The sequence below is a fragment of the Lactuca virosa genome, chromosome 9 (genome assembly GCF_052849685.1).
Source record: "Lactuca virosa cultivar CGN04683 chromosome 9, Lactuca_virosa_CGN04683_v6, whole genome shotgun sequence".
Lineage (NCBI taxonomy): Eukaryota > Viridiplantae > Streptophyta > Magnoliopsida > Asterales > Asteraceae > Lactuca > Lactuca virosa.
In genome coordinates this window covers 191,528,108-191,543,900 of record NC_136434.1, presented here as the reverse complement: position 1 = coordinate 191,543,900, position 15,793 = coordinate 191,528,108, and the positions used below count along the sequence as shown (strand labels likewise).

Genomic DNA, 15,793 nt, shown 5'->3' with positions numbered 1-15,793 from the left:
ACTCTTTAAGCCTCACAAAACACTCAAGAACAAAGTTTAAACTGATTAGGGTTTCTTCTAGCCGTCAAGAGGTGGTAAGGGGCTGGAGGAAAGGACTTAAGGTCCTTTAAATAAGGTGCAACCCTAAAAATTAGGGTTTCATTTTCCAGCTACTACTCGTCGAGTCGGGGTCCTCCGAATCGTTGAGTAGACCTCATAAAACACGCGGGCTGACTAATTAGGCTTCTTTAATTGCTTGAAATCCTCAAAATCTCATTCTCGGAAATCGAGATGTTACAAAACAGGATCGGGTGAGGAATCTTTTTTCGGCGAAGACTCGTGAGAACACTTTAAAAAAATTGAAAAAAAATACAAATAATAAATCGAGCATAGTACTATATTGGAGAGAAAAAAAATTGGAAATTTTTTTTTTGGATCATTAAAATTGAAGCATTGATCATTTTTTTGATCCATAATTCCCTTTTTTATGTTCCATGATTAAATTTTAATAATCCAAATTTTTTCTTTCCGATGTATTACTATGCTCCATTTTATGATTTTTATTTTTTTTATTTTTTTTTCAATTTTTTTAAGGTATCCTTAGGAGTACTCACCGAAAAAATAGTAATCATCGGAAACGGACTATATATATATATATATATATATATATATATATATATATATATATATATATATATATATATATATATATATATATATATAATCAACTAGAGTACTACTAGACCCACAAAACCAAAAATTAAATTGGGAATTCCAAATTCTGTTAGATATTCACTTTTTTCAAGTACACTCCAAATAGTAAATGTCGATAAATTTAATCATAAAAATCCAAATTTCCCCACTAAATATAGTATCTAGAGTAAAGTATACATTTGGTCCTTTTAGTTTTTACAAATTTGTATTATTGGTCCTAATATTTGGTTTTTGACAGAACTTGTTATTTATGGTTTGCAATTGCTGCCCTAATGGTCCCCGAATCGTTAAAACTAACATCAATCACCGTTACCATTATTGTTTTTATTTTTTGGAATGCCTATTTTTGGCCTTAGTTTAAGTGTATATACATTTTTCGGTATATTTTTTTTTTGTTCATCACCATCAACTACCACCGCCACCATCACCAACCACTACCAACATAAACTCTACCACTACAACCATTGAGTCCATGATCGCCGCCAACATAACCACCAATCGCCACAATCATAATCTCGAATCACCACCAAACGAATACGACGATACCAACACCACCACCATTATCAGTATTATCCATGTGAACACTACCTCCTCTCCTGTAACTCCAAAACAAAGAGAAAAACTATGAACGAAAACTATAAATCAAACTATTTACATCCAAATACTAAAAAATGAAAAACCATAAATCAAACTATTTACAACCTAAAACTCATGAACAAACTTAAAACTAAAACCAATTTCATCCTTAAAACACGTACAATCCAAAGCCGAAATTCTACCAAACCAAAATCGAGAGAGAGAGAGAGAGAGAGAGAGAGGTTTTCGGCAAACGAAGATGTTGGAGCAGTAGTGACAAGAGGTAGAATAGACAAAGATCATCAATGAGTTACAGGCGGAGGGGTGACAAAGTTGCTTCAAGGTGGTAGTGATTAGATACAAGGATGTGGGTTCCAAGACGACGTTGGATCAGTTGGAGTTGATGTTTGCTAACAACAGAAATGCTAAAAATGGTAGAGGAAAAAATATAGCGATGTGGTTTCATTCAATTTGATGATGTCTGCGATTAAAATAATAGTTTTTTTAGGGTTTTTCTAAGTTATTTCATAAATGGTCACTACATTATTAGAAAATGCCAATAAAATAGAGAAAATAAAAAGATGGTACAAAGGTTATTCTACATGCTTTTAACGGAACAATACTGATGGTAATTGCCTCATGGATTACATATGCAACAATTGCAAACCATGGGGAGTATCAATGTAAAAATTCAAATAGTGGAACCAATAATGAAAGTTTGAAAAAACCATAGGGACCAAATATGTAATTTACTTTAGTATCTATTATTTATTTAGGACAATAAAATTCCGTACCTTCACTTCGCCGACAGAAACGGAAGCATAGCAGGCACATATCGATATTTCACTGTAACGATACATTAATTAAATTATAATCATGAATATAAAACAAAACTTTGCTGGCAAATCACCACGTGACCAATTATTGCAATTAATTGTTTGACCTACGTGAATAATCCAACGTGAAGTTCTAATAATTCAATTTTATAATAAAAAGCAAACACTTAAAAAGACGCAAGTTATAACTAAATGATATTTTTAATACATTTACGTGCAGGTAAAATATTAGATTTTGAGTAGAATAACCGAAAATCAGACTGAAATCAAATTAACCAAAGTAACCGAGCAACATAAAAATTAACCCCCATTAACCGAACACCATAATACTTAAATATTAATAATATAAAATTTGAAATACATTTAGTTATTTGGATTTGTTTGGCCGATTTGGAGCCAAAGCCCAAAACTAAAATGGATTTTAAATCCTCGTGTTGGATTTCAAAGACCCTTTAAACAATTGATCTCCGATAAAATGCCAAGAATACACATCATTTCAGTTTTTTAAAGAAAACTAGTAAAAAAGTATGCATTTTGCAGCGAGTTCATAGAAAAAAGAAATCAATAATATAGATCATTTTCAACACTCCCGATCACCTAAATTTTTTTAAATAAAAATATATATTAAATTCATTCAACTTTTTCATAAAAAAGAAGTATTTGACTTACATTTCTACTTGCGGACCTCACAATTCGTGACATAGTAACTTCCATTAAACTTCATCTGGTGCCTTACAAACCAGATTATAACCTCGTCGTTCTCACCAGGAGCTTGACCATTACTCGATCCATCATAATTCCATTTTGGCAGCTTCTTGGTATCGATTAGGTTATAGGTTTAGGAAGTGTCTAGAAGAAGAAAATCAAAGTAAAATCACTTGAATTATGATAAAAAAGATCGATTCAATCAAGGAAACACAAAGAAATTGATGTTTCAAACTACTTACTCTTGTTTTGCTTTGAAGATCCATACCCGATCCACCAATCCTATAAGAAATTTCAAGAAATCTAAGAGGTGTTCAGATATAATAAAATATTAGATACATATATACAGTTTAATAGATAATATAACTAAATAATAAACAAATTATTCTCAAATTAGTTTTTTACTCATCCTCCATTTCTACAAACCCCGTTCATCATTTTACTTTCCTATTGGGCTTGAATACTTTTTATGCATAAAACCTTGATCATTTGGTAGGGTTTTTCTAATTCTTGATCATACTTTTGTCTTAACTTTGATCTGTCTTCAAACTATAATCTTTCAACTAATGGGCCAAGATAGGAAAATTGGCATGATGAAACTATAAAAGATCATAAAATCAAAGAGAGATCGAGGCAAGCTTTTTGCGAGTGTGTAACCAGATGTTGTCGAGTGTTTCAATTCCAACTATATCCTCCAAAATATCATTTAAATTAAGGTAATTAAGAGACTCTATTAATTATCAATGATAAGATTTCCGATCTTAATAACCTTGCTAATTGTATTTCACCAGTGTTTGTATCAACTGCAGCTGCAACAACACCACAACTTTCTTTCTCAACAACTTCTTGAATCTCATACAGACTTGTTTCACCATACTTGGTGAAAAAAATCCTTGCTAAGCATCATTTGATTATGAGTTTTTATCAAAGAAAACATGTAAGTTTTGTTTATATAATAACACTTCACTAATTAAATATATGGTTTGGTTATCGAAGACTTTTGTGTATTCAACGTTGAAATCTTTGAAGGATTTTGAAATCCTATGTTTGAGAAATGTTAGGAAGTAAAGAGGATAATAAGCAAGACTAAAAGCACACAAGACACAGTATTTACATGGTCCGGTCAAGTTGACTTACGTCCACGGGCAGGAGGAGAGTATTCTTTATTTCAGAGCTCTCAAACAGAGGTTACAAGTACAATTTTCACACATATTTGCCTAACACTCTGGAATTGAAGATACAAGACACTACCAATGACTCTACATGCATCCCTATTTATACTTGAGGGATCAGACCTAAAATCCTACTGGGCCAAGCCCATTGGCCCATGAAAGGTGTCAACCAATCGCAATCTGCCATGCAACCTCTTCTAGAACATTCATCCTTTCATGAGCATCAACAACACACATGATGGAGCAACATGATCCATAGTGGCATATCATGATGCAAGAGTGGCATATCAGGATCACCATGACATATCAACCATCATGGTGGCACATCAAGCAATAATCCTTGAGCATCTTAAACTTCTGAGCTTCCTTGAACAATCTTGAGCATCTAGGGGACTTCATAGCATATGGTTCATCAAGGGATACATTGGAATATCAAGGAACCAAGTGCCGCATCCTTGCATCAAGATGGGACATCAGGAAAGAGGATGACACATCATGATCAAGGTATGACACATCCTCTCCAAGGTTGGCATAGCTAGACATCCACTCCATAATGGCACATCCACCTCATTAACAGCATATCCTGTCACTTGGTGGCATATCCTGTCACTTGATGGCATATCATGTCACTTGGTGGCATATCCTGTCACTTGATGGCATATCATGTCACTTGGTGGCATATCATGTCACTTGGTGGCATATCAATTCACTGTGGAATATGAAGTCACTTCGTGGCATATCAAGTTCTAATAGTGGCGCACCTTGACTTCTAAGTGGCACATCCAATCATAGGATGCTCCATTCCACTTCTAGGAGCTCCATACCTCCTTTTAGAAGATCCGTTCCTTTTTCACTTGATCTGTTCCTTTGTCAGTAGATTTGTCCTTTTCTTAGATGATCCGTTCCTTTGTTACATGCTCCATGAACCTCAAGTGCTCCATTGAGTTTCAAGTGCTCCATTGAACTCAAATTCTCCAAATGCTCAAGTCACATTTAACAATATCCACCTTGACTTGAGCATCCTCTAAACTCCACCTTACACAAGAACTTCCTCTCCCTTCCTGCCATCAAGTGTGAGGACGAATTCAATGCGCGGACAAGGTTTGAAAGCTCAAACCTTGAATTAGCCTTTAAGATCAATGTATGCTTCTAATAATTTGGTCCAGCCAAGTCTGGTAAACCAGTCGAGACTTGAAAATAATATTCAACAAAGTATTCAAGTAAGAAAAGAAGAAGTAAGATCGAGTAAGATCAAAGTAAAGACGTTTTTTGAACAAGTAGAATGTAGTGAAAAAAAATTAACTTGCCAGAGAGTTAAAAATTGATGTGAAGAGAATATGTTGATTACTTTCTTTTCTTGGTAATAAATACATGAAACATCAACTCCTTATATAGCAAAGGAGAGACATAGTACAAACCAAGAAAACATTCTAAGGACTAGTTAATACTAAGTGTTTGACAATTCTGACACTTAAAAGATTTACTTGATTTGGTCCTAAGAATTGTTACATCAACTAAAGACAAAAACATTAAATGGTTGTACAGACTCAAACTTCAGAAACATCTTCATCTTGGATTCAAAAATACTTCGGAGCTCTTTACATCTCAGACTGATGGATTGACTTCGGATCTGCTTTGGTTTGGATTGCTAGAGGTTCACTTCTTATGCATTAACAATCTCCCCCTAAGTAAACTTAGAAATCAGTCAACTCAGTTGTCTTCTTCCGATACAAAAAGATAAGCACTATGTAGGCAACTTTGGACTTCCAGATACCATTTGAGGTGTTCAATGAACTTCTTCTTCACATGCTCAAGAGCTTCACTTTTAGCAGCATTGGCGATGAACTTTTGAAGGATGTTTGAAGGAACAAGATGTTTATCAAGAACTCAGAAGAATTCTTTTTGGTTGCTCTTTTTTTTTAGATAGACGTATCCGAGATAGACGTATCCGAGTTCAGGTTCTTCAATGGGACCTTCTGCCAAGATTTGAACTTCAGGCAGTTCATAAGTTATTTTCGCCAACACATTTTCTGTTTTGAATAGGTGTGCAAACTCAATGTCGGACATGCAAAATTCAGCAATATAGTCCTTCAAGAAGTTCATGGAAGCACTATAAGCTTCGATGCTTGAATGATTAGATTGGCGATCTCGGAGGTGAGCAACGATTGTGAGAATGTCATTAGGGTTAATAGATGGAAAGTCAGCGTTCACGATAGTTAGAATGTTTTCTAACTAGTCCTTAGAAAACATTCTAAGGACTAGTTAATACTAAGTGTTTGACAATTCTGACACTTAAAAGATTTACTTGATTTGGTCCTAAGAATTGTTACATCAACTAAATACAAAAACATTAAATGGTTGTACAGACTCAAACTTCAGAAACATCTTCATCTTGGATTCAGAAATACTTCGGAGCTCTTTACATCTCAGACTGATGGATTGACTTCGGATCTGCTTTGGTTCGGATTGCTAGAGGTTCACTTCTTATGCATTAACAATCTCCCCCTAAGTGAACTTAGAAATCAGTCAACTCAGTTGTCTTCTTCCGATACAAAAAGATAAGCACTATGTAGGCAACTTTGGACTCCAGATACCATTTGAGGTGTTCAATGAACTTCTTCTTCACATGCTCAGGAGCTTCACTTTTAGCAGCATTGGCGATGAACTTTTGAAGGATGTTTGAAGGAACAAGATGTTTATCAAGAACTCAGAAGAATTCTTTTTGGTTGCTCTTCTTTTTGAGATAGACGTATCCGAGATAGACGTATCCGAGTTCAGGTTCTTCAATGGGACCTTCTGCCAAGATTTGAACTTCAGGCAGTTCATAAGTTATTTTCGCCAACACATTTTCTGTTTTGAACAAGTGTGCAAACTCAATGTCGGACATGCAAAATTCAGCAATATAGTCCTTCAAGAAGTTCATGGAAGCACTATAAGCTTCGATGCTTGAATGATTGGATTGGCGATCTCGGAGGTGAGCAACGATTGTGAGAATGTCATTGGGGTTAATAGATGGAAAGTCAGCGTTCACGATAGTGAGAGTTTCTTCCTTGTTCTGAGAGATGTAGTATTTGTACATCATGCAGTTGAGATCAAATTTACTTTGAACATTGTTTCCGAAACCAACGATCTTGGTGATCCGCTTGCGAGACCACACTTCTTTTTGAGGACGTGCGTTAACAGAGTAGAAAGTTCTCAATATCTCTCGCTCGGTCTTGATGATAGTTTGTGGATCATCATTCGGATGAAGAGGAGCGAATTTGATGTAGAATTTTCCATGTGGAGAGATTGGAAGATCGATTTGGTCGAAGTCTTGTGTGGGAAGATCGAAGTACATGAAATGGACAATATCGATTTCGTGAATAATCCCTTCTCGGAAGAGGGGATATATGCCCACCATCGGATTTAGATTATCTTTCAAGGCTTGAATCCTGATGCTTTCTTCTAGTTCTTGATCTATCTGCTCTTGGGACCAACCCTCATAATTTTTGAACGTCCTCACTGGGCTTTTAGGTTCAGAATTAGTTTTCTTTCCTCTATATTGTCGTGGCTTGTTTAAGTTAGCAATGACTTGTTGTACTGTTTCGAAGATGATATATTCTGGAGGAGGAGTGATCGGCGGCTCTTCACGATATTATCCGGTTTTCGGGTTGGAGAACCTTCATTGATCAGAACTATTCTCGAAGCTGGGATTGGTGGCAACATGAATTGTGTAGCTCGGAAGGCGTCAACAGTCAATTTTGTTTTGATCTTCACCATTTCGCAACTTCTCTTGAGCACATCAGCCAAGGATGATGGCCAAGAGACAACGTACCATATCCTCTTCTCTTCTTTCACTAGTACAAAAATGACCTACAGACACACCAAAAAAGTGTAACCATATGCGTATAATGACATTTTATTTTTTCACTGAAAGTGTGACGGAAGGTGACGCCATCGTATGGGTCTTATCGTCACTTTAAAATTTAGTGTCTGTATGATATGAAAAAATGTGGCTGTATCATAATAGTGTGGCTATAGGGTATGGAATTTTGTTGGTATAATCAATCATTTTATCTAATATTGTGGCGTTAAACCGTCAATAGACATATTTTTTTAGTAATTGTAGTGACTGTATATCACAACTGGTGACATACATGCTGTTCCAATGTGGTGTTTTGCTAATAGACTATCACACAATTCAAAATTTATTAAGACTATTTGGTATATTTTGCAGACATGCGATTACGGTGAACATGACCATGTTCATTAAATGGTCACATGTAATTAATTTCAAAAGTGTCGATTTGCTAATAATTAGCCACAATAACAATCTTTTGTTATGACTATTGCTTATTGTATAGAGACAGATAATTAAATGAAACATGATCATAAGTATGATAAAGGCACACATTTTATTAAAATTATGGATTTAATATTAGTATACCGCCATACTTGTATTATTTATCATGACCAATGCTATCATTCAGACATGTTTAGTTTAAATACATATTTAGTTTAGATCATGACTAATGTTAACCGTTTAGCCACATGACAAAAATGATGTAAAGTGATCATTATATAATTTAAGACATTGAAAAACTTAAAAACATGGCCAATTTTATATTATAGACACATGAAAATTTTGAAGTGTGATTATTGTTTAACATTCAATGACATTAATACAAATGTTATTGTTACTTTTTTTATATTTCATACACGTCAAAACAATAAAAATAAAAGTAACGATAAACCAACAATATAAAACAATAAAAGAAATCGATATTATTAATTATTGAAAAGCAAATCCATACATAAGATCACTAATTGAAATAGCAAAAAAGAACTTGTACTAATAACAAGTCTAAAAATATGGTAAAGAAATAAAAAAACATCCTAAACCAAAAACTAGATATCACTATGCTTTCATCTTGTTGATATTGTTACTTGTCTTCTTGAGAAGGATATCACTCGATATACAAGTACATTGCCTAAAATGGGATTCAGAGAGAATGAAAACATTAAAACTTGGTTTGATTAACTGTTGGAACCATAGTCACATGGAACGCGGAACGCGCTGGAACGAGGAATGAAAACGGGAACGAGGATCGGTATTTTTTTGTTTTCGGTACGAGGGGGGTAGTTTCATTCGGAACGCGAATCGGGTAAGCGGAACGTTGTACCAGTTACTCCGGTACGAAATACCATATATAAATAAAAAAAATACACTATGATTTAGTAATCAACATAAAAGTAAAAATGATATTAAATAACACATAATTATTCCAAATTCCATAAATCATAACTCATAAGTCATAACTTCAAAAAAAACATTGTTCTTTAACAGAAAAATAAAAAACTGGAACATAAAATCAAATTAATTAACCCTTTGCTTTTTCCCGTTTCCACCCACATTAGCTTCATCTTCGTCTAAATTCTCCCATTGCATTTCCTCAAATCTTGTACTTGGCCCTTCTAAATATGCATTTTCCGGATTTATATCCCATTTTTTGTGTGGTCCCGTTTTGTAACTTTCAGAAAAGCGTGACTGTAGACGAATGTTTGAATGGATAAACACAAGTTTGTCAGCTCTTTTGGTATTTAAGTGATTTCTCTTCACATTGTGTATGTAAGAGTAGGTGCTCCAGTTTCTTTCTGCCGACGAGCTACTAATCGGTTGTGACAAAACTTTCTTTGCAACATCAGCCAAATCTGGAGTTTCTGACCCGTAACTTGACCACCAATCGATCGTGTCCATGGTTACTGCATCCATTTGAGATGCTGCCATTGAGTAGAGCCCCTTCTTAATTTGGAATTTCGCAAACTGCTCACGCAACATGCGCTCTTCTTCTGGGCTTTCAGCTATTCTTTTAAAAGCTTCCATACAACCGAGTACCACTTCTTTGTCGAGATTAGGAGCTTTTCTGGGTATTCCACCTGGTGCTAACATGCTAAGATAATGTGTATCATAAAATCGAGGTGATAAAGCAAATGCCAAGCAATGCAACGGAATCGTCATCTTCTCCCATCTCGATAGCACAATTTTCTCCACTTACGGGTAATAAGAAGCATATTTATTATCTAACATAACATCCTTAATTTCTCCCAACATATTATCCATTTTTTCGTATATTTCTCCAATTTTTGATCCCTCACCATCACAAAACTTTATCAATAAGAAAATTGGTTTTGTAATTGCTAAAATACTTTCAACATCTTCCCAGAACTCTTCACTTCTTATGGTGTCAACAATTGTGGCTCCAGTAACTCTAGTGTTTTCATCTACATTTTTTACCCAATCTCTCCAAGAATTTAAGGCAATGGTTGTAGCAAGAGCCTCTCTACAATCCATTAACCTTTTCAATAAAATGTAATGGGACGCAAATCTTGTCTTGGCCACTTGTAAAATTTCTAACTGTGAATTGTCTCTAAAAATGGTCAAAGCTTGATTGTGGTTTAGGAAATAATTAACAATCACTTTTCCTCTCCTATATGTATTGAACAACCAATAAAACCCTTTGGCAAGGTCTTTAAAAATCAAGTTTAATGTATGAACACATCAAGGAGACCAAAAGATGTGCTTGTGTACCTTTTCAATTTCCCTTCCAGCAGCTTTGCAATTCGCTGCATTATCTGTAACAACTTGAAGGACATTGTTTGGTCCTACTTTTTCAATAGCACCAAGCAAGTATTCTGCTATCGCCACACCTGTTTTTTCCAGACCAGAGAAATCCTCTGCATACATGAACATTGCCCCACGACTGTTCACCGCAAGAACATTAATAAGAGGTTTGTGTTTCACATTTGTCCACCCATCGGATACAATGGAAACACCTTGGGAATACCATGTGTCCTTGATTGGAGTTAAATCTTTTTCAACATCTCTGAGGCATTTATCAAGCAAAACAGTCCTTGCTTTTTCACTTGATGGTGTTTTGTAACCAGGGGGTGCTTTGCTGATTGCTCTAACCATCTCGAGAAAATTGCGGATTTCTCAAAACATTGAAAGGAATGCCATTAGCACATAATCCTCTCATAATCTTCAGGTCCACCATGTTTCTTTCCATTTTGCCAAATGATTCTTCAATGGGTTTCTTAGACAAAGAAGAAGATGCAGTCTTGTTACTGAATACAAAACTTTTCAAAGCACGAGAAACACCTACCTTTTCAGCAGGTTTCACTTTATTCATCAACCTTTGATACTTCTCCCGGTCTTTTAATATTGCACTGCACCTTTTAATCTGTGCTTTTTTCCCATCAGTAGCACCAAAAAAGTGAACATAAATTCTGGTGTAAGAACTTGTAAACTCTTTCTTGCAATGCTTACATTCCCAAACCTTTGAACCCCCTGCGTTTTTGCTATCTGCAGATTTAATTATGGTGACTTCTTCCATAAGTGGTTTGTCATCCTTCATTTCTTTGCTCTGAACTTCATTATTATCCTCTGCAACTGTGTCTTCTTCGATGCTATCTTCATTCTCAGACAACACAATGTGGTCTGTTGTAGCCTCTGCATTGTTTTGAGCAGAAGTAGACCCCCTTTTACCAAAAGCCATTATTACAATAATAGAGTATTATGTTACTGTGAAGAGAGAATGAATAAAATTGTGTATTGGTGTTACTGTGAAAGTGAAGAGTGAATTGTGAAGTTCATCGTGGGTGTAATGTTGTATATATAAGTATAGGAATTCACACAATTATGATTTATGAAATCAATTAAATCAAAGGAAATCAATGTGAAATCATATAATTGATCCACCGATATCAATTAAATCAATTACAGAATGTGAGAATAGCTACTTAAATAAAAAACGTAATCAATTGAAAATCCATCGTATCGCATAGAGAGAAAAAAACAGGATGCCAATTATACGAGTCGGCGACCCAATTGATTTCCCGCTCGTACCAGCGATCGATCCCAATACACCAATTCGCGTTCCCAATTTCATCAATTCGTGTTCCATCGACGATAAATTCGCGATCCTATTGAAGCAGATACGAAATCGGGATCGACCAATATGACGATCCAGGTCGCGATCTAATTGCGTTCGGTACGAAAGTGTACCACGAACCGGAACGCACGACCCTGAACGAAAATCGAAGGCAATTTGACGTTCCTGGTAACTATGGTTGGAACCAATATCACCTATTTAAAGGGTTAGTACTACCTTGAGAAAATAATGGTTCATCCATGTTGGGGTGATTCCTGTCTAATTCACACTACAACATCAATATAATAGTAAAAAAATAAGAGGTAAGAAATATGTGTACATTTAGGTTCCTACCTGATCAATCACAAGAAAAGCTAGCATATGCACTATTTTGACAGGATCTTTTCCATTTTGATGGAATCGGTTCCATTCCTCCATCTGTAGAGCTCTTTCACTCTAGCAAAGCACCTATCATTTAAAACTGAACAAAAATGTAAGGCTGGAGATAATTTACTACCATGAAAACAAAATAAAATATGAATTATGCATTTCATTAAACTATTGAGAATTAATGACTATATTACTGTGTAAAAACAACAATGGACAATAAATAAGATATGTATAGTATATAAATACCAATTGCTTAGACAATCTATATAAAATAAGTTGTTTTGTATCAGTTATTGTAGTGTTTCCCAGAACATAATTAATTTTATTTGACCATATAACAACAAGTTTTGGCTATAAAGAGTAAAGACTATAAATGATACTTTCAAACATAATCGCTCTGCTCATTTAAGAAAAAGTAACATGAAATACAATCACATTTTTATGTTACATTTAGATGCATTAAAGCATCTAAATGTAAAAAATATGAGGAACAATAAACATAATACAAATTTTTGTTTCATTACAGATATAAACAAAAAGAAGAAGAATAAAAACCTTAGCAGACCCATGTTGTTTCTTGACGATCACCACCAAGAATAAAAGCAAATGATAGAATGATAAAAAGTTGATCACCTGCTCAGTAGCTTCCTTAGTGTCAATTTGTCAAGTATATGTTGTTGCTCTTTGCTTCATCTCACAAACTCACATCCGCCTCCAACCTGAAAATTTTGAATAAATCATGAAATAGGCAGATGTTTGTCAAGGGATGTATACATCAGGTTCCGTAATCAAAAGAAAAAAACAGAAACCATGACTTAGTATAACCAAAAAAAGGAAATACATGTCAAGCTATAACCCAAAACCTAAATAACAATTCCCTATTTCATTCCAGTTGTTATTCATTTTCTTTTAGCTCTTAATACCCTTTTTCAAACCCTAAAGAAAACATATCAAAGAGATTGTAAAAAGTCATATGTGATTTGCAGTCTGTATCCTTACGTTTTTTTTTCTAAACAAAAAAAAGAAAAACTTTATTTATGTGGCTTCTCAAAATCACCAACTTTTCATCTCAATTTGAGATCACAAGAAGAACTTGTCACCATCTGTTCCAATTTCTGCATTTCAAACCAAGAAAAAAGTTAAATCAGACTTTAAAGAAAATAATAACAATTTCATCAATCACCTTTAAATCAGAATTATGACTTTTACGACATCACCCCTCCATTTTGAACCATCTGTTTTATCGTAATTATGTTCGAGACTTCATTATAAAAATCAAAGCAAAAGAAGGGAAAAAAACATGGCTACCTGATGAGCAGCCTTCGAATAGAGAAATCGATCACATGTCATGTTTTATGGAAGAAAAATAGAATAGAAGAATAAGGGAGTTGAGGATTTGAATGGCTACCTGAACAGAGGTGTTGGTGGGATTTGGAGTATAGTGTTGAGTACGTCCCGATTGCAAATGGAAGCTACTTGATTGCGATTGAGACAACTAGGAAATTGGAACCAGGGAAGAAGCCATTCAAAACTCTTACACTGAAAAAAAAGCCGGGAAGTTGGTTTTGTTTATCGCTAACTCGATTTATAGTTTGGAAAGAACAACCGTTCCAGGATGATTCGGTAGATGAAGATGCAATGGATCAGAAGGGGAAATTTGATTGGACTGTGAGTCATATTTTCCAATCCACGATTTACAGCAGATGAAGAAGGCGTTAGGGCGAAAGAGATGAGCGTTATTTTGAAAAGTAGGCGATTTAGGGTTTTTTTTTGCGATTCAATTTGGGGGCGGGAGAAACAGCAAGACCAAATTCGGGGCGGGCTAAATTCTAATTTTTAATAATTAGGAGCGCCAAAGCTAATCTAGTGATATAAGTTTATAACTTTTTTTTTTATAAAAACCTCTTATTGGAGTTATATTTTTTTAAATATTGTTATTATTTATATATAATTGATGTTGTGATTGAATAATTAATTATCTAAACATAATTTAAAATATCATTAAAGTAATTAAATATTATAAGAATGAATTATTGAATTTGTTTTACAAGTACAATTGCAACCATGTATATATTGTTCCTCTAATTTCCCACCTATGTAAGCGTAGGCCATATGTCACACCCCCAAACCGAATTGGCGGAAACATTCGGGGATGGAGGACGTCATGTACAGTATCATAACACAACATAATAGTAAAACAAGTAACAACATTCATTGCATTAATAGAATAGTTAAATACATATGTGTTCTTTAGTAAAGTTTATATGACACCAAAAATGTATAATCAAAATAATGACGAGTCTTGAATCCACTCCGTCTTCTCAAAAGCTGAATGGGTGTACCTGTCTACTGGTTCCCTGAGAATACAAGTTATTTTGAAAGAGAGCATCAGCATAAAATGTTGGTAAGTTCATAAGTATTTCGTGTCGTTTGCTTGTACTTGTGTTGTAAAATGTTTATGTTTGTATAGTAAAATGGCTTGTATCTTTCTCAGAAAATCCTATATTTTCTCCTTTTAAATGAAATGCAGTCTCCTACCCGAGACCCGTCTGTTGTGTGTTTTCTCATGTAAAAATGTAATGTCTGAATTTGTACTTGAAATAGTATAAAAAGTATGTTTGTACTTCATAATTGTATAAAAATATGTTTTTGCATATGCTAGCTATCTTTTACTAGAAAGTAGTACGCATTAATCCTGTGATAGCATTACTGTATAATGAAATGGAAAAATGAAGGCAAGTAGTCATATTGAATGTATCATACACTACTAATAGTCTTATTCTTGAAAACCTAGTTGGTTTATTTAGGGTTAAAATGTGATGTGGTTATAACCATGCTTGATCGACCTAGTATAAGACACGACGTATTGTAGAAATCGAAAATGTATGACGTTTGTTCACCCGTGGATCTGCAGGTCCCACTGTAGCTAGCAGCGAGGTGTGGGATGGTCAATCTCGTATAGATCTATACACGAACTCACGCTCTCCCTCCAGGAGACTCTGGTTACAAAACATGGTGCAACTATGCGTTGTTGTGCCATTAAGTAGTATCTCACATTCTAATTATCATGTGCATTTATAGTGTGTATGTTCCTTCTGTTTCTTGTAAATATGTTTGTATATGTATAGTGTTCATTTCTGTACTTGTAGATGTATATGTATGTGAAATAGTGTTCCTTTCTGTACTTGTAAATGTATATGTATATCAAATAGTGTTCTCTAAACTATACCTATTATAGTTTACTAGTATGTTTGTTTTGTAACTGACTGGTAGAAAGGACTCAATTGCTCAGCGTGTACAATCGAGTTAGGTATCACTTGAAAATAAGATTTAATATTCATGTATGCATTTAACATGTATAATCATAAGTTAATTGACAGTCGGACTAGTGAATCCTACCCTAAGCCCACAACCAAACAAGGAACAGGAGTCAAGGTTATTAACAATAGTCCTAAGTCCATTAAAGTATGCTTATACACTAATATATACATGAATATGGTTTTAAAAGTAA

At 34.6% G+C, this 15,793-nt stretch overlaps 1 protein-coding gene across 1 annotated transcript; it reads right to left on the bottom strand.

The window, feature by feature from the left end:
- Positions 1-10,013: 10,013 nt before the first annotated feature.
- LOC145140133 (uncharacterized) lies at positions 10,014-11,517 on the bottom strand. The gene is made up of 3 exons (XM_079073726.1): positions 11,014-11,517; positions 10,551-10,934; positions 10,014-10,376 (listed from the first exon to the last, which is right to left on the bottom strand). The coding sequence occupies exons 1-3, from the start codon at positions 11,515-11,517 to the stop codon at positions 10,014-10,016; spliced, it is 1,251 nt and encodes a 416-aa protein (XP_078929852.1).
- Positions 11,518-15,793: the final 4,276 nt, after the last annotated feature.

Bases quoted from the DNA above. Each gene is read 5' to 3' on its own strand.
- LOC145140133 (XM_079073726.1), bottom strand. From the start codon at position 11,517: ATGGCTTTTGGTAAAAGGGGGTCTACTTCTGCTCAAAACAATGCAGAG. The intron at 10,935-11,013 runs GTGGACCTGAAG...AATTTTCTCGAG, and splicing joins GCAAAATGGAAAGAAACATG to ATGGTTAGAGCAATCAGCAA. The intron at 10,377-10,550 runs GTACACAAGCAC...GACAATTCACAG, and splicing joins CTGGAAGGGAAATTGAAAAG to TTAGAAATTTTACAAGTGGC.